General features: G+C 41.6%; 1 protein-coding gene across 5 annotated transcripts in view; it reads right to left on the minus strand.

Annotated features, from left to right (window-relative positions):
- Positions 1–8,633: 8,633 nt before the first annotated feature.
- Positions 8,634–19,428, minus strand: part of CHRM2 (cholinergic receptor muscarinic 2) — a 105,950-nt gene continuing 95,155 nt past the window's right edge. For 4 of the 5 annotated variants that reach the window (XM_030041393.2, XM_030041394.2, XM_041118183.1 and 1 more), the window contains 2 exons: positions 14,456–15,891; positions 8,634–11,173 (listed from right to left, as the gene is read on the minus strand). In XM_030041393.2, coding sequence (XP_029897253.1) covers positions 11,152–11,173; positions 14,456–15,852 — 1,419 coding nt within the window. In that variant the 5' untranslated portion in view covers positions 15,853–15,891 and the 3' untranslated portion in view covers positions 8,634–11,151. Of the gene's footprint in view, positions 11,174–14,111; positions 15,892–19,428 lie in introns of those variants that run through there. The other variant, XM_041118185.1, reaches the window with a different exon arrangement.

Here is a 19,428-nt window from a genome sequence, read left to right on the forward strand (position 1 = left end):
TAGGAGAGGGAGAGGAGGATGGAAATGGAAAAAGTGCATGGAAACTACTGCCTGTCCCTTCCTTGCCCTTTGGGGCTTTGTCACATTAGGCCTTTGCAATCAGATTAGCAGTTTCCTTTGTAAGGCTCCTCTCATTTCAGGTTAGTATTCATATGTGGTAATGTTATTGCAAAGTGACTTTCCGAGCACCTTCGGTAAGATGCATGCTAATAGGGAGTGATGGAGAGGAGCTAACGTGATGGGGATGTCAGACAGTGTTAGCAGAGCAGTGCTGCTCCGCTCTTTCCAGCTTGGGCTGCGCCAAGCCAGAGTTCTTTGCCATATTTCTTTGCTCACTTCACACGAAGAGCCTTTGTGGGGATGAGGAAGGCAGCTCCATGCCAGCTGTGACCACTGCAGTCAGAGCAGGGAAAGACGACTGTTTTATTCCACCCTTGGGAAACTTATCTCAAAGGTGGCTTTGCTGCGTTCAAGGACATGCAAAACTGGACATCACAGCATTAGCAGTAGCTGTTATAGGAACCAAATGTTCTCTCAAAGGATGTAGACTAAAGACACTGCTGGATGCAGAGCAATGGCATGAGAACCAATTAATTTTGTTTTCTTCCTCCATGCAGTTTGTAACTTTGCATAATGGATTTCTCTCCTCCCATCTCTACTTTTTATCTCATCCCTTGCACAACCCATGTCAGAAGGAGTACATCTGAGATTGTGACTCTGACTGTGAGCACAAACAACTAATTAATCATTAAGCAGCATTTTTTTCCCCAGCATAATACTATTTACTATAATTATTGTTACAGCTGCAGCTATAAAATCTAACAAAGACTGAAACCCTGGGGCTGTGCACACCTGGGCTGGGAAGAATCTCATTTAACTGTAGCTGTTCAAAAGAAGGTCTTCGGAGCTAGTCCCCCTGGCTCTCCCTATCATCAGTATAGGCAGAAAAAACTGTATCCAAAGAGGCCTTCAACCCATTTAAATAAGGATCCTGTTCTAGAGAAAATTATGTTTCTACATTGCCCCTAGGAGGGTGCCCTACTTTTGACAGTTGAAGCATGACATGCCTCATCTTCATTTCTTGCTGTGGCTTCATAGTTTTTTGCAAACACCATTGACTTTCACTTTTCAACCCTTTCCACTCTGAACTGTGAATGCCCAAGGATTAACATATATTTTAGCATTTATCTTTTAAAATATATATTCCTCCCTTTTATAAATAGTTCCCATTTGCAGAGTCCGAAGTATTAGAGTAGCACTTCCATAAGTTTTCATAAAAACATAATAGTGCTGATTGTCTGATATGGAGTATGGCACAAGCATGCCCATAACAAAACCCATGATCATTTCTGTTCTCTGTGAAGTGCTACGGAAATCTACTTATGCCTGTTTTATATGGTGCACCTCTTCGACGCCCTGTCTTCAAGGCTGTGCCTAAGTCATACAGCCTTTCCCTGCCCTGTGCAAATTTACAACGTGGTGTTTGAGTAGCAGCACTCAGTTGGTTTTGTCACCAATATCTATTTGTAGCTCTGTTATGTGCAGTTTCTCCAGGGGTTGCCTAAGCAGGACGGATTTCAGTACCCTGCCCTGACGTGTAACCCTCCCTGACACCCTGTGCTTGGCCACCCAAAACATCCCCTCAGACAAGCTAGCAATGTGGGAAAACAAGGTCTGGAAAGGACTTTAGATCAATGTGGAGACAGATCTCTTGCAAGCACATGCCTGAGAGGTATTTTTGCTAGTAAATGGCTCCAAGACTGCTGTGTACAGGCACTATTGTACACCCAGTGATGGCAGATCAGGGCTCTTGTGTCCACTGCACAAATGAAACTTGTAATGAGCAGTTAATGAGAGAGAATTTTTCCTGTTCCCCTCCAAAATCTTGGCAGACAGTCCATCTCTTCAGAGTTTTATGCCCTCTTTCCTTCCACCCAGGTAAGACTAGATCAACCAATGTACATATTTTAAAAAGCCTTTTCATTTTTCATATTGATTTTTTTGCTATTTAAGCTTTCTGAATGAAAGGTATTTGAACAAAAAAATGAACTTTTAAAAAAAGGTGTTACGATAGTCTCTTAAGACAAGTTGGATTTTTTCCTAGAACATTGCAAAACCAGGCAATCCATTGAAATTGACCCCTTCCCACCCCAAAAAAAAAAAAAAAAAATTAATAAATCAGGATTTTATAGTGGAAAAAAGTTTCACTGGAAAGTTCTCAACCAACTCCATTATTTTGTAATCATCTAGCTCATGTCTTCTCAGCATGATGTGAAAGCTACCAAACAGAAGACATTCCCCATCCCTTGTATAAAATTATGGGGTTTTTTCCATACGTGTAATGGAAAATATACCAATTAAAACCATTGAAAACTTTTGGTTTCTTTATTTTTCATTTTAGGAAGACAGCATAACAAAATCTGGGATTTGATGTCCATATTTGAAATGTCTTATTCATATTTTCTATAGAACATCCACTATTTTAATAACTAAGCCTGTATACACTGAATTCTGCTCTCATCCTTATATGTTGGCTGCTGGCAGGAAAGTTGAAGTCTAACCCTCCTGTTGTAACACACGTAATCATTGGCAGTAGCTTAGCCCTTGTTACCCAAAATGACAACCTGGCGTAAGGAGTATCTTAATTTGTGCCAAAGAATGGGACTTTTACAGAGGGAAGTTCTTGCTCCTTTGGGCTACTGGCACTTCTTAGTCTTCCCATCTGTAAGGGGAGCTGAGCTGTATCTTCTGTGCTGGAGGGATTTAACTGCTCCCTATTCTTTTTTAGGCTGCTCCCTATTCTTGCTCCCTATTCTTTTTTAGGCTGGAGTTTTAGCAGGAACAATTTTATGATGCCACAGATCCATTGTGCCCATACTCCCAGAAAGTGATTTGGTGCAGCTGCCACCAGTAATGCTTCTGTTTAAGAATGTTGCTCCTGTGCCATATGGATCCAATCACCCCTGCTCAGCCCTGCTCCTGTGCGTTTTTCAGCTGCACGCAAAATCATAGTAGCAATTATGGTGGGAGTCAAGGAAAGCCCTTGGTCTCTAAACTTAAATGAATTAACTCAAGAGCTTTTTGAGGCATTCCTCCTTGCCTCCTTCCCTCCTACATTGCTTCACGTTTTTAAGCCAAAGGCTTTGCTTTCATAGTGATTTATTCAGCACCTTTAGCGAGCTGTTAATGAGAGAGGGAAACCTGGAGAGCTAGCTGAGACACCTCAGAGACAGGAGAGGAAGAAAGGGACGGGGAGAGGGAGGAAGGAGCAAGGCAGGGGGGAAGATAGAGCAGTGATCGAGGGCAGAAGGAAAGGCATCTTTTGTCTCTCCATTTCTTTGAGATCATTCTTGCCGGTTTTATTATTCTCCCTGGTTCTGTGTGTTGGTAGAAATGAAGTTGGCAAGCTCCATTGAGAAGAAGGTGGCAAAGTCAATTTCCTAGCACTGCCAAGTAGGTTCCCATGTCTAGACGGTGCATACAATGGTTGGCAAAAGGCCAGAAACAGAGTTAATGGATTTACAAAATAGCAGCATTTCTCCGTATTGATTTTCTCAGGGTGTTTCCAGAACTCAGGGAGAAGTAGGTAGTTACACTCTACAATTTTTTTCTGCTAATAAAAGCCCTCAGAGGGAAGCACTTGATAAAGACACTTCTGGTCTGGGAGACATTGTCTAAAGATGTCTCTCCAGAGGGGAGAGGAAGAATATTATTAGATATTACATTAACTGTAAATATTACTGGCTGTACGTGGAGGTTGAGGTGGCAATTTTTATTGTGTTTCAGTGTGATTCTACTCTTTTAAAGAAAAAGGTAACCTCGTTCCCAGCCCAGTGGTGAAACTGTGAGTCCGAGTGAATGGCTTAGGCAGGGACAGGAGTAGTTTGGCACCAGCCATGTCCCTTTTTCCCTGTGTGACATCAACTCTGGTGACAAATTTTTCAAAATATGTGTGTGGTCAGGGAAATGTGCCTAAACCTCCTCTGGGAAGACGAACAAAAGTTTAGCTTCAGTGCTCTGAATTTACAGGTACCCTTAGTCGTAAGGTTTCTGTAATGTTAAGTAAACTTAAATACGTGTACAAATAAAAAAACGTGTGTGCTGGAAAAAGGGGGTTTTGGGACTCTGCTTTCCAAAGCACATAGAGCACAGGATTAAGTCTTGGCCTGCCATGCTGTGTTTCAAATAGGATTGGCAACCCCACCCATTTGGAAGTTAACCCTCATATTTGCAGAAACCTCTTTCATCTGTTAAAACTCTCACCATCGGCATCTTGAGGCCCCTCTGAAACCATATGTTGGCAATTATAGGGTGGTATAGCATGTGTGAGAGAATCATTTGGACTCTAGTGGTATACTAACAATTTGAGTTATGCATATGGTCTGTGATGTGATGGTTAGCATACCAGGGCCTGAAAGCGGTAATCTGTTCTTTGAAGGGAAGAAATTAATCAAAAATAAGTAGACTGTGGCTTGGGAAAACAGAGTTCGGGTACTTATTTGTGCCTCTATTGTGATCTTGGCAACTGTTTTTTGACCGTCAGGATCTACCTGTAAAAAAGTTGTAATTGTATTTTCCCACCTTACAACCTGTCAGTAAAGTATATGCTTTGCAGAGTGCAAGGGACTTAAATACAGGGCAAACAAAGGAATATATTAAAACACGTAAATTAATCTGATTGTTTTGAGAAAAAGGCAGATGACTTTTCTGGCTTTCATTGTGGAAAGCTTATGGACAGGAACATGGTAAAATGGCTGAAGGTGAGCTTGGACTGAAGAAACAACAGAGCAAATGGCAGTGGTGGGAAATCTTAGACAGAGAGGATAACGATAGGTGTAAAGCCCTGAAAAGTGGAAACAGTGAAAATCCTCAAATATTAACAAAGGAAAAATTTAGAAAGAAGAAGTCAATAAAGACCACCTTATTAAAATTACTTCTTTCCATTCTGAAATGGCTGGGCTGAAGTATCCTGATCTTGACAGAGCTTATGCACCCACTATGCCCAAGAGACCCACTCTTCATCCACTTCTCAAATTGCTAGCCTGACTGTGCACCAAAAACCAGATTTACCTGGGCAGGGATGGTCCCCAGTCACTACCACTGGCTTCCTCTGCTGCATCTGAGCCCTGTCTGCTCCTGAAGTGGGGATGAGACAGTATCCTGAGACCCTGAGGAACTGAAGATATGCAACCTATGTTCTTTATTCCTCCTCTCAGATGCTTTCTCGGTATCCCATGAAGCTACGTTTGCATGCATAAGGCAAAGGGAGCTCAAAATACATTTGGTTGTTAGTGGTGCCATCTGCCCCCATAATTACCTAAAAATTTATTCTACTTTGGTATAACAGGATGGCTACAAAAGAGTCTTACTGTGCTGGTTTTGGCTGGGGTAAAGTTAATTTTCTTCACATTAGCTAGTATGGGGCTATGTTTGGGATTTGTACTGAAAACAGTGTTGGTCATTCAGGGATGTTTTTGTTCCTGCTGGGCAGTGCTCACCCAGAGCCAAGGGCTTTTCTGCTCCTCACCCCACCCCACCAGCGAGGAGGCTGGGGGGGCACAAGGAGTTGGGAGGGGACACAGCCGGGACAGCTGACCCCGACTGACCCAAGGGATATCCCACACCAGAGGACGTCATGCCCAGCAATAAAAGCTGGGGAAGAAGGAGGAAGGGGGGGACGTTCGGAGCGATGGCGTTTGTCTTCCCAAGTCACCGTTAGGCGTGCTGGAGCCCTGCTCTCCTGGAGATGGCTGAACACCTGCCTGCCCATGGGAAGTGGGGAATGGATTCCTGGTTTTGCGTTTTGCTTTGCTTGCATGCACGGCTTTTGCTTTACTTATTAAACTGTCTTTATCTCAGCCCATGAGTTTTCTCACTTTTACCCTTCTGATTCTCTCCCCCATCCCACTGAGGGGGGTAGTGAGTGAGTGGCTGTGTGGGGCTTACTCCTGGCTGGGGTTAAACCACGACACTTACCTATTCCCTTTTAACATTTGGATGACAGAAATATATGGAGGAATGTCTTACTGGAGACCCTCATCAGATTGCTGAAGGGACCTTGCAGTTAAAGACAATATCTTCTGAAGCAGAGTCACGGGAGGAGGTGAACTGAGGGAGGAACAGAGACGTGGACAAGACAAGGATGAGTAAAGCGGTACTCCAGACCTCTCTTGAACTTTACACTTGCCAAAAAGGCCGGGGCAAAGAAAGTTAGAATTTTTCTCTTAATTATTACAGTCAGTCTCACAGGCCCGTGGCTACTGTAGGGAAACTATTTTTCTCCATTTATTATCCCAGTTTCGCATTTCACAGGGTAGTTTGCTCAGTAAAAAGAGAAAAATAAACAGGTACCACATACAAAAACATTTTTATTATTGTTATAATTTGCTGTTTAATGCAATGTTTTAACTAGGAATACAACTCAGCAGAAGTACATACACATATATTGCATGTAATTTTAGTTGTGTCTTCAAGATATTTTAAATCCTCATCATCTCAGTCCTTCACGGGTTGTTTTGGTGAAACACCTTCTTCCTTCATCCTGCATAACATGTTTGAATGTTGCTGAATAACACAGATGTTTTTCTTCCAAATGGAGCACAACATTGCATCCAAATTCCCTGTTAATATGTCTTTCACTTGCTTTCACTGTATGAATGTTGTGTATAATATGTATATATCTATACAGCATATATAAATATATATCTATAATGTATATATAATCAAGTGGGTCAGCTTTACACAGCCAACCATAAACTTGTGCTTATCTTATTTATATGAGATCAAATGTACGGCATCAAGAAATATAGACCAGTCCCCAACTTGTGAGATCCTCAGTTCTCAGTTTTACCATACGATTTTGGATATCACATACATGTAATGCGTTCCCTTCGTTCTTGCTGTAGTGTTTTCTTTTGAAGAAAAGAATGCAGTTGGGTTTTTATATAAATGAATAACAGGTTTTCCATAACCTTAAGTTAAAAAAAGTCTCAAGAAGAGGTGAGGTTCTTCCTCATACATATAGCTTGAAGAGTAATTGGACATTCATTGTAGACATATTTACATTATAACCTTATCTGGATAGTATTACACATAAAGTTTTATTTTTTTACACAGTCAAGATATGGTGTTGGTCATGTTAAAACACACTATCTAAAGGTATTTACAAACTGCTAGTTTCTAAGTTACCAACAACCTCTGCAAAGTGGCACCAGAATTAAGGGATAAGACGCAAGAAGGTCTGTTTATTGGCAACCATGGCACTCTCACCAGTGTTTTTGTTATTATTACTAGCACTACTACCATGATGTGCTTCAGAGAAGGGCTGTCTTTGGGGTAGACGTGTAGAGACAGAGCCTCTGGTGGGGGCAGAAATCCGCCTCCCTCCCCACAGCCTACATGAACTGGGGGGAGCAGAAAAGCAATCCAACCGTGACCTGTCTGTCCCTTCGCAACTTAGGGCACGCCAAGCTTGTCCCCCTGTGCTTTCTTCAGTGCTTTCAGGGGAGCCGGTCCAAACGTTTAAACACCCAGTGAAATCCTTCCTTCCAAAAGCCACTGTGATCCTACTGCCTCACGTACCACCCACAGCCGCTTCTCCCAGAGTCAGAGCACTTTGAGGCATCTCAAAGAAAACAGTTTCTGTGTGCTTCTCGGCAAGTATGGTCAAAAAAGGAAAAAAAAAAGAAAAAAGAAAATAGAAATTCACTATAAAAAGATGAAAAAGAGTAGTTACCTAATGGCACTTTTCAGGTTATGCAGAGCTTTGGAAGGTGAAAAGAATCCAGAATTTGTTTCCCTTTATTTGGTTAATACTGGAATGAAATGTGTATGACAAGTCTACCCAGTACCCTGAAATAGGAGGCCTGGGAGGACTGATGCGCTCGTGTAACCCACTAGTTCCACAATGTAGCAAAAGAGACCATAGCAAAAGGAGGGAAGTAAAATACAGGAGAAATAATCGCATTGGTTGTGGTAAATGATTCATGTCCAACTGGGCCTTGCTATAATTACATTCTTAGGCTTGGTTTCTCAGTGAATACACTGCTAGTAAGCACAGGAATAAGAGGGGATTCAAGGGAAAGGAGGGCTGCCTTACCATTGCACAGGGCTGCCCTGGTTTCAGCTGGGATAGAGTTAATTTTCTTTCTAGTAGCTGGGATAGTGCTATGTTTTGGATTCAGTATGTGAAGAATGTTGATAACACACTGATGTTTTCAGTTGTTGCTAAGTAGTGTTTACCCTAAGACAAGGAGTTTTCAGCTTCTCATGCCCTGCCAGCAAGAAGGCTGGAGGGGCACAAGGAGTTGGGAGGGGACACAGCCGGGACAGCTGACCCAAACTGGCCAAAGTAATGTTCCACACCATGTGATGTCATGCCCAGTATATAAACTGGGGGGAGTTGGCCTAGGGGGATCGCTGCTGGGGAACTAACTGGGCATCAGTTGGTGAGTGGTGAGCAATTGCATTGTGCATCACTTGTTTTGTATATTCCAATCTTTTTATTATTATTATTATTTTATTAGTATTATTATCATTATTATTTTCTTCCTTTCTGTCCTATTAAACTGTCTTTATCTCAACCCACGAGTTTTGCTTTTTTTCCCAATTCTCTCCCTGCTCTTACTGGGTAGGGGGGGAGTGAGCGAGCGGCTGTGCGGGGCTCAGTTGCTGGCTGGGTTTAAACCACGATAAGGGCATAAAATTAATCTGTGCATATTGCTGCATGATATTCCATTACAAGAACATTCACTCTTTGCCATTATCCACTGTTGTTTCTAATACGGAGATGACAAAACTGGGGAAGAAGAGAATTGATTTGGCTTTGTTTCAGCAAGGTTTTTTTTTTTACTTCCAATTTAAAACCCATGCAGACAGGATTTATTGAACTTCTTGCTCCATACAGTAGTTTGGGCTTCAGTGGAAGGGGATTTGCATGCTAGAGAAGGCAGTATTTTGGTGGGTTTAATGAGTTTGAATACCAGCATTCACAGTGCCTAAAAGGCAAGAGAAACTGCACACCTGTAGCTCAAACACAGGCAACATACTTGTTAAAGTGAGGAAGGAGGAAAGCTTTTTTTCAGGACTGTGAAAAAAAAGGAAGGACAGGCAGAGAAACGAGAAAAGAAGCCACGACAAATTAAGGACCATCTCTCAGCTTCCTTCAGGGAAAGATTTTCTATAAATTAAAAAAAAAAAAGTTTCTTAAAAGTCTAGAGCTTTTCATGATATACAAGAACAATAAAAGTGCTACTGTATAGAAAACACAACCCAAGTATCTCTAGACATATTCTATAAAACATTTGTAGACCCAGGGGTGAAAAAAACTTACTTCTTTTTAGCTTCTCAATTTCTACCACTTGCACTGCTGTCAGCTGGGAGTACAGAGCCATCTAGGATGAGATCTTTAAAAATATCAAAGGCTATTAGACTCCAAACCCACTACCTGTTAGCAAACACCCCGCACCCACAGGACCAGAGTTTGTTTTCCTGCAGTTTCTTCCCTAGGATTTTAGCTTCTTACAAGAAGCACCCTGATTTCTGAAAAAAATAAAGACTTTTAGGAAGTATTGTAAGGGGAGGGAGGGAAAACAAATATTAGCAGCACTCTTCCTGCCCCCCCCCTCCGCCCAGTTGCATCACGCCAGCTTTGCAGCGGGATGGCTGTAGGATGCTTTACCTATTTGGTCCTGCAAGGCCAGTACCAGGATCAGTTTTGGGTAACAACAGAAGTGGCAAGGAGAGGTGCTGCCAGTCGAGGTGAAAAATTCAAAGTGTGCCACCTCAGCACCACAGCAGAAACCAGGAGCTGTGTCCCCAGGCAGCGCTGGGGCAGCCGTTGCAGCCACAGGAATGAAGAACAGGGATCAAAATCAGTCAAGACTGGGGAAGGGGACAGTGAGCTTATATAAGCAAGACCTCCTGCACAGCAGACACATGGACACATTCAAATCCATCAGGAGATGAAACAAAGAAAAAAATGCCCATCCCCTCCTGCCCCTGGCCCAGCTGGGATGGCCAGGAGCAGCTGGGCCACCCCAAAGGTTTCCTCACCGGTGTGTGGGCTGTTCTCACCACAGCCACACTCACTAAAGACGCCTCCTCTTGTCAATGTGTTTTCCTCCACCAGAAAAATATAAAACAGAGGGCTGATAGATTTAGCACTTGCTTTTGTCCCCTTCATGCTTTGTGGTTTCCAAACAACAGATCCCTGGGGTCCATTTGAGCACTCCTGTCCCCATGAGCATTTCTGAGGCAAAAAAAGAAAGAAAGAAAGAAAGAAAAAAAGAAAGAAAAAAGAAAGAAAGAAAGAAAGAAAGAAAAAGCAATCTGACCTATATAGATGTGTTTGTTGCCTTTGGACTATTTTTCATCAGGCAATGTTCAAGCACTTTGCTATTTCTGAATGGATCCTCATGATTCCTAGTAAATCAAATGAAAATCCCAGATCGAAGGAAGGCTGACAGAAATTGGTTTTAGGTTTTTGTCCTCACTGGAAAACAGATTTCTCAACATTACTTCAGCTTTCTTTCTTTCTTTCTTTCTTTCTTTCTTTCTTTCTTTCCCTCTCTCTCTTTCTCTCTTTCTTTCTTTCTTTCTTCTTTTTTTTTTTAACCACAGACGTCTTTAGTACTCAGAAAAGGTGCCAGTTGGATTGACATATCTTCAGGCTGTTGTTCTCTCCCTGGAGAGTAAAGGTAGGGCTGGCCTGTGGCAGAACAAGTCACTCCCCATAGGCTGCTGCCGTGACAGATCCTGCTGTGGCAGGGTTACTGTCAAGGGTTGGCTGGGCCTTTTCAGTTTTAGGCTGTTTCTGGAAATAATTGAAGAAGAAAAGGAGAGGGCAAGAAGTGCTAGCTGCAGTTTTTTGTTGGTTGGTTTTTTTGTTTGTTTGTTTGTGTTGTTTTCTCATGAGTCACCTGCACAGTTTGCTCAATTTCCATGTGAAATGAAAAGTGGCCAGCGCAGCACATGGTGTGGACGTGCCACTGGGATCCTCTGGGCAAGCCCAAGGTGAAGATGTGGCAGCACCAGCAGCAGGGCCACCGGGGGCCTTGAGGGCGACGGGGCGCAGGTGGCAGCCGGGGAAGCCGGAGGAGGTACCCAGGGAACGCTGCTCTTCAAGACCGACATCTACATCTCGCAGAACTATCACTCAGAAGGGAAGTGAAACCTGGTGAACGTGGTTTGGGACACAAAGGAAAGACATGAGAGCTCAAAAGATGTTCAAAAGAACAAATTATTTTGCGGCTCTGAAAGATTATCCCACTTTTTGTCTTACTGAGCCACAACCAGCTGAAGTCCCGAGAGGTTCCCGGTATCTCAGAGTAGGCTCTGCCTCCTCTCTGCCTTCGGGAGGGGGTAGACAGTGTCGTGAGTAAGCGTTGCCTCTGCACCTCCCACCGAGCGCAACATAGACACAATCCCATGCAATATCTTGAACGTTAGATGATTATTTTCCACGTATATAAACCATGTTGGGGGGGTGTGTTTGCATGCCTGTGTGTGTACATGCATAGGTGCATTATGTCATCTATTTTTACATTGTTTAATTGGCTACGAATGTGGATGTACCACGGAAATATTTTTTCACTGAACTGTACAAGGTGTAAACATACAGGACTGTGTGTCCTGCAAGCCTTTTAAAATACTATAACGCAAACCAAAATATCTTGTCCTTTAGGATCAGAGTGGGGGGTGGTGCTAGGGAAAAGTGCTAGAAAGCTTCAAACTGAAGGTTTTTCTTTTTTGTTTGTTTCATGAATGCTGCCACCAAAATATTATTTTTCTGCATGTTTTTTTGAGTGTCATCACATCACACAATGAAAAGTATAATTGTAATCTATATCTTGCACTTAACCTGTAGAAGTGTCCTTTGCTGTTAGAGGGATTCATAATTTATGGACAAGTGACAGCTTCAAAGGTCAGAATAAAGGATTTGCACACCTGCAAAACTCCAGGAAAACTGGAGTTAAAAGATCAAATAAGAATATACCAACTGTTATTTCCCAATTTGAGTACCTGCACTATTGATACCCACAGCACTTGCTGAAAGAAAGAAGCAAGTGTGTTTCTTTTATGAAACTTTTCTAAAGAAGTAAGATTTAGAAAATGAACAGATTTCACTTTATCTTTGGTTTTTATATGGATTTTTTAACACTGTAAGAGAATGAATGATCTAGAAATGATCATGTAAGTCTTTCCCTTGACCTGTCAAGATAAGCTTAGTGAATGTAGTTTTGAAAGACAAGCAGCACTCAGTTTTGCAAGCCTTATCATTGAGTAATTCTTCCTTACAAGCAGGAAGATGAAAATAGTGATAGTAAATATGACTGAAGGTGAGTGAGGGTTGCAAAATTAGATCCTTGGCTGCATGGAGACACTTAGATATATTAGGATGAAATCACTAGCAGTATAAAATCAATGAATGCATATTAAGACACATTAATCCTGAGTTTAATGTGGCCTTAATTTACTGCAGTTTAATCCTCCTCATTTTCACTTTCTGCTAGGAACTTGTACTTCGAAACATGAAAATTGTCATATTGCCAAAGTGCTTTGACACTGTGTTCTAATGAGCTTGTCAAACGTAAAACTTAAGTCTGCAAGATTAATTTCCCTGTAATCTTGAAGGCTGCTATTTGGAAGTGCATTTTGGAAGACTCTAATGTGGTAGCATGAAATAACAGAATGATTTGGTATCCTATTTGGTAGGTGGCTTTCACTCCAGAATACAGTCTCTCAGGACACTGTTTATGCAAGAAACTACTTTTTTGGGTAACAAAATCTGCATGTGTACCTTCACTAGTGCCTGGAAGTTAGAGTTCCTAAGAAGGAGGTAACTAGAATATGCATAACTCACAGACAATTGCTGTTTTCAGTAATCTGATATACTTTGTTCTATCCACACAGTGCTCAGTTGTGCTACAATAAATATCAAATATTGAAATGGTAAATTCTTTGCCAGGCAGAAAGAATCTGAATTTGAGCTGGTGTGGAGTAGCAGATAATATTTGAACTTTACCCCTGCCAGCCCCCCAGCCAGACTATTTCAGTATCTGGTTTTGTGTAATCACTGTTTTCTTCTCTGCCTTTTTATTAGCGTTATCCCTTGGCTTACAGTGAAAATATTGCTCCCAGCTGGTACAAAAGGCAATGTAGCCAATATCTTTTCCACAAAGTAAACATCTTGTCCAGGATACACCTAGGAAGGACCGTGGTTTCACACTAAGGACTTAGGCAGAGCTTGATCCATGTGGGCGCGTCAGTCCATCTTATTCTTTTCCTCAATAAATGAGTGTGACTTTTGACTGGTCAAGAGCATAGTCATCTAATATTAACTATTCATTCTATAGAGCCTCAGCATACCTCTTCAACTGTACATCCAACTTTGAAAGGATGTAACTTCCATTTTCCTAATAATAACCTTGTTTCTAGTCTTCAGCTGAGGCCCTTTGTTTGGCCACCATGGTGGCTGACTGGATGAGACCTTTGAATTTACAACTTCTTTTGATATTCAGTCTTCGTGCCCTGAACAAGTAAGGTACAAAAAGGAAGAAAAGGCTGATGGAGGTAAAAGACAAATCCACAGGTGGATGTTATACGACAAATAAAGTGAACAAAATTGTCTCTAAAGCTTTGGTTTACATGGATGCTGAAACAGTCTTGGGATGTAGCAATCTGGAAAAGACCGCTTTTTTTCACTTTAATCTTGATGTGATGAAGGAATCACGGAACAAAAGCCCCTAGAAGGGGCAAGTAGCAGACTTTGAATGACAGACAGTTTAGGCAATGGTTACGTGTTGAGCATAAGTACACTTTCAGAACTGATGCAGTTTTGGAAATGGTAGTGTCATAAACAACATAAAATATCTTTCATCATGATTTACCTAACATCAAGGTTCTTACATGACAGTGACAAAAAAACTTTAGACAACTTTGAGCTTTAGAAACCTTCTACCATGATTCATTTGGATTATGTAAGGATCTTCCAAACAACTATGCCTCTTCCACAGAGCTGTTGTTAAAATTTCCTCTTTTTTTTTTTTTTCCTAGATGAAGACATATTAAACAGACACAGAAAAAAAAAAAAAAAAAAAAAAAGAAGAACAAGTATTTTACACAGAATCACAAAAAATCGTAGACTCTAAAGCCCTTCTGCAGGATACTGTCAGAAAGCAAGGAACTGTGCCTCCAGTCCACATACTTGAATAATTCCTCAAACATACCCATGTCCTCAAGATTTATTTTCAATAATTAAAAAAATGTTTTTAAGTGTAGTTCTCAGGGGTGGAGCTGATGCCTCATGTCAGTATTTTCACTAACATCCTGGATTGCACATTCCGTAGAAGAGCATAAAGTGCTATGGCATTGGGGTTTGTTTTTTTTTTTTAAATTTAATTTAGAACTTCTTCACCCTTTCCATTATTATTGTTATTATTGTTATTAGTTTTACCTTGTAGCTCCTATATTCTTGTAATGACACATAAGAAGGTGCTTAAAGGTCTTCTTGAAAGTAGCATTGCAGAGCGCGTAACAGGCAGGGTTGATGGTGCTGTTGATATAACAGAGCCAATAACCTATGGTCCATACAGTGCCAGGGATGCAGGATGTGCAGAAGCTGTTGATGAGCACCATCACATTGTATGGGGTCCAGGTGATGATGAAGGCCAGGAGGATGGCCAAAATAGTCCTTGTCACTTTTTTCTCTCTAGAAGGAGGTGGTTTCTTTTTGGCTGGCTGCTTTGTCATCTTGACGATTTTCCGGGCTACACTATTCTGCTTCTCCTCCCCGTTGGTGCCTACAATCTCCACAGTGGTGTTGGTAGGGGCACAGCAGTCACCCTTTTGGGACTTGGTGACTATCCTGATGCATGTCAGCTTGGAGTTCTCCACTTTGAGATGGTCTTGGGAGGCAGAAGCCTGGCTGGCATCTTTGGCAGCTTCGTCCTCTTTCACGTTGGAAGCAACCACGCTGACAGAGGTGGAGTCGTTGGAGCTCTCCTTCTCCTCCCCTTGAACACAGTTCTCCGTCACAGTCTCTCCGGTCGTTTTTCCATTCTGAATTTTGCTGTGCTCCAACCCATCCCCACTGGTTGGGATGTTGTTATTGTTTGGTTTCACTATTTTACCTTGGACAAGGCTGGGGGAAACTGTATCTTGGTTTTGGGCAGCTTCCTTTTTCCCTTTCTTTATCCGACTCTTACTGGCTCGAGAGATTTGCCAGTAAAGGACAGTCATGATGATAACAGGCAAATAGAAGGCTGCAATGGCAGTGCCAAAAGTGACGGCAGCGTTGGAAAAAAACTGGATGTAGCAGTCCCCGTCTGGGACAGTCCTTCCTCCCACAATGAACTGCCAGAAGAGAATTGCAGGGGCCCACAGGATGAAGGACAGCACCCACGCAGCTGCGATCATCATGCCTGCCATCTTAGTGGTCCGCTTTACAGGATACGTCAGAGGCTTGGTGACGCAAAAGTATCTGTCAAAGCTGATAATGAGGAGGTTCATTACAGAGGCGTTGCTGACCACATAGTCTAGAGCCAGCCAGAGGTCGCACACCACAGGCCCTAAGGGCCAGTAGCCTATCACAGTGTAGAGGGTGTATAGGTTCATTGAAAAGATGCCGATGATCAAGTCAGCGCAGGCCAAGCTGAACAGGAAATAGTTGTTGACAGTCTGTAGGTGCCTGTTGACTTTGATTGACACCATGACCAGGATGTTCCCAATTATGGTGACTAGGCTGAGAGACCCTGCTACCAGGACAATGAAGACCACCTCAACAGTTTTATAGGGGCTCTCCAAAGCCATCACATTTTCAGTGGAGGAGTTTATGTATGTTGAGTTATTCATTTCTGTTCTCCTAAAAAGATACCCAGTTATCACTTAAGCCTGCAGAGGAAAGAAAACAAAACAGATACCGTCATGAAATTAGTCCCTTTGCCTTTAGGAAATGGATCCCAGAAAAACTACTTGGAAAGGTAGAAGATGTGTCCAGAAGGACTAGTCAGCTTTGGCTAATGAAAAAACCTTACAACATATAATATCCCCTTAGGAATAACATACCGACAGAATACCTCTAAATATGTGACAAAGACACAACATTTGAATCCAGATCTAGATTTTTAAGTTCTCAGATGCATTTTTCTCTTTGTCCTGTTACAAAACCATTATTGACTTCAAAATTTTGGAACCGGATCTGCATATTGATTTCTTTCCTACCAACAAAATAGTTCACTTTGCTCATTTCAAACCCTATTCCAAACAAAAAAGTCCAGTCCTGAGGGTATGCCATTCTTATAACCCAAGGTGAAGATGTGATTTACCAGGAGCCAGATCACACAAAGGTGACTTATCCTTCCATCTTTCCTTCATGTTCCGCCCGGGTATGCTTCTGTGAGGTTTATGGAACAAGTTTGTGTCATGTCTCCCTCTCATTTTCTTACACTGCAGTTACCTTTTCTGTCAACACTTGCAAGGATTTTGGCACTGCATCAAACTAAAGTTATTGGTCTGCCAATAAACAAAAAAAAGGTAGGTCTGTTGAAGTCAATAGAATTAGTAAACTCACCTCAGTTGAGCATCTGGCTATCTAGTTAGATGTGTACAAAGTTTATTTTTATTTTTTCCATTTCAGTGAGATTAAAGTTATTTTTTACATCATTTTGACCATTTGTACCTGGAAAAACAGTTGTTGTTTGGTTGATTTTTTTAACGTGATGAGGTTATCTCTTGATGCTTGCTTGCTTGCTTGTATTTTTCTCATTTTTTTCAAATCACAGTGTTTTTAATCTGTATCACATAAGCTACGACAAAAGGTCTGAAATGGATAGCAGGGTAATGATAAAGAAAGAAACAGATAAAAATCGGTTCTGTTTATACACAGCAATTCTTTTTCTGCCCTGGATAGCCTACCGGCAGTACTCAATAAATAGTAATTAAACTACTAGCAATATACATTTGATAGAAGACCAAGAAAACAGCACATGCTTTTGCCTTCAGGATATGTCCTATCCTTTTGTGCATCCCCTGGAAGTCAATAGAATGCACTGGAATTGTACAGCCAGTCTCCGAGCGCTCATTATTTATGAGCTGTGCTCAAGGGATTATTGAGGCATGAAGGCCAGATGTGACAGAGAAGTTAGGTTGTTTCTAATTGGAATATTCTCCTTTTTTTCCCCACCCATAAGGCATCACTTTTTTAAGACAGAGTTTCTAAAAGTGGTGGTGCAGTCAAAGGAAGACAAAAAGATCAGTTATGTTTGGCTCCTCTGTACATCAGGGATTAAGGAATCCTCCTCTGGCCCCTGTAACTAACCTGCTGATGCACAGACCTATACAATCCATGGCACTTAAACGGAGCAATGCATTTTCACTGTCACTTCAGCACTGCATATTTTCTTTCAGATGCAAAAGGAAGAAGATGATGCAAAATGTCAGCACAACAACAAAAACCCGTCTGACCTCTAAGAAAAATAAGCAAGTCTGTCTCTGTGGAAAAGTCAAAGTGCTATACCAGGGTAAAGGTTTTCTGTCTGAGGCAACTTTGTAATCTTGTAATTTATACTTGAAGAAATACAACTGGCAGAAGGTGGGGCTCATGCATTTGCCTTTGCTTTAAAAAACAGCTAAGATTTGTTTGCCAATTCCTTGTTGAAGAGAACACATGAATAAATAGAGGAACATAAGGCTAGTCAGACATTTTTTTCCTACTCTCTATTCACAGGTACATCCCTAAAATCCTTGGGATCAGGTTCAAGAAAATAAAACTGTGAGGAGGAGTGCTTTAATTAAATATGTGCTTTGTACAGTAAAAATAGGCTGAGTGGAATATAACAGAATTTATACTCTGTGCAAAAAATATACAGGAGAATAGCCCAGACATCTTTAACATATAGGGCTGTCATTTCAGCAATTGTGTGCTTTTCACCCAAAACCTCACAGCTGAGCAGCTGGCTATCCAGTTAGATACGTAAGATACCAATTTTTTGGGGATGAGCTAAGAACTTCTCCCAAGCAGAGCTCTTTATGAACATTCTTAACAGAATGCATTTTTTATCAAAAGACAGAATAACTCACAGAGATGTATTGATTTAAAAAAAAATTCAGCTGACAAGTTTGTGATGCAGGGCTCTGCAGCTACCTCTGGTGACAGCAAGTGAGAGGGGGAGCAAGAAGGGAAGAGAGTGAGAGAGGATCAGAGCTGAAAAAAATTGTGCTTTATGGTAAGAAAACAAGTATTTCTCTACAATTTCATTTAGACAAAATGTTCAGAGGTTTGTTTTCATTCCACCAAAGAACTAAAAATCATTTTAAAACCTTGAAACCTGTTGTGAAACCGAGTTACTGTCTCCCAGCTAACTTTATTCCTAAGTCTTTTCTGCTGATTTCTTTACCCACTTCCAGTGGAAATATTGGTAATTCAGTATAAATTCCGCTGATTTTATTATCTGGGATGCAAGGAGCTGGATGAAAACTAAAAGCTAGTTTTACTTGTTAGGAAGAGGGTTTCACTGTGTTCTTTTGAACGGAAGCAAAGCAGAGGAGTCCATTTCCCAGTGATCTCCCTCTGCACAAAACTTTCCTGCCATGAGAAGGGTGGTAGGTCTGGACTGCAAATTACAGTGACTGTTACGGCTTTCTTAGGTATGGAGAAACATACCTGCTATCACTTCAGTAAAATCTTCCTTTGCTTGCATCAATAAGATTGTAAAGTGAACCATGTTTTGCCGAGTGTGTTGACAAGAAGGTATAGGGCTGGTGAAACATTTGATTTCAACCAACACGTATCATCGGCGCTGACAGAGCTATCATTATGTGAGCAGAGACAGGAGTATGCACGCTTCCTAACCCAAGACCCCCGGGAATGTGCTGGACTCTTTCCTGTTGGCCCCAGTAGGGTTTGAATCAGGCTGGTAGTGAGGTTTCTGTTTCTTATCGTGGCTGCTTGCTGTCTTGGTACAGGACTAACTGTGGACTACTTCTGGTTTTGTCATGCCACGGAGCCCTTCTCTTCTGCTGGAGAGGCAGTTGTTATGGGAACAGCTGGTATTCATCGGACAGACCTACGGGGCAGACGCATTTTAAGGTAATATGACATCCCGTTATGAGAAATACCAGGTCTTATTCTTGAACAAACAGAGCTCTCCTCTGCAAGCCCATGGGTGTGAGTTGCACAATATGGCACTGACTCCTGTGGGCTACCATAATTTATCCTTCTATACTAAGTGCATTCTTGCTAAACAGGGAATACCCAGAAAAGGCAAGAAATTTCACTTGTGAGCTGAAAACCAACCAAGTTCATTTTCTGAAAAATATTTTAAAATCTATGTGACTTTGTGGAACACAAACATCATAATCACTACATGGAAAATGTCCAAAGCCAAGAAATCCACATATAAAATAATTCATTGTTTGATATTTGATATG

Source organism: Aquila chrysaetos, chromosome 17, assembly GCF_900496995.4.
Source record: "Aquila chrysaetos chrysaetos chromosome 17, bAquChr1.4, whole genome shotgun sequence".
In the NCBI taxonomy this organism is placed as follows: Eukaryota; Metazoa; Chordata; class Aves; order Accipitriformes; family Accipitridae; genus Aquila; species Aquila chrysaetos.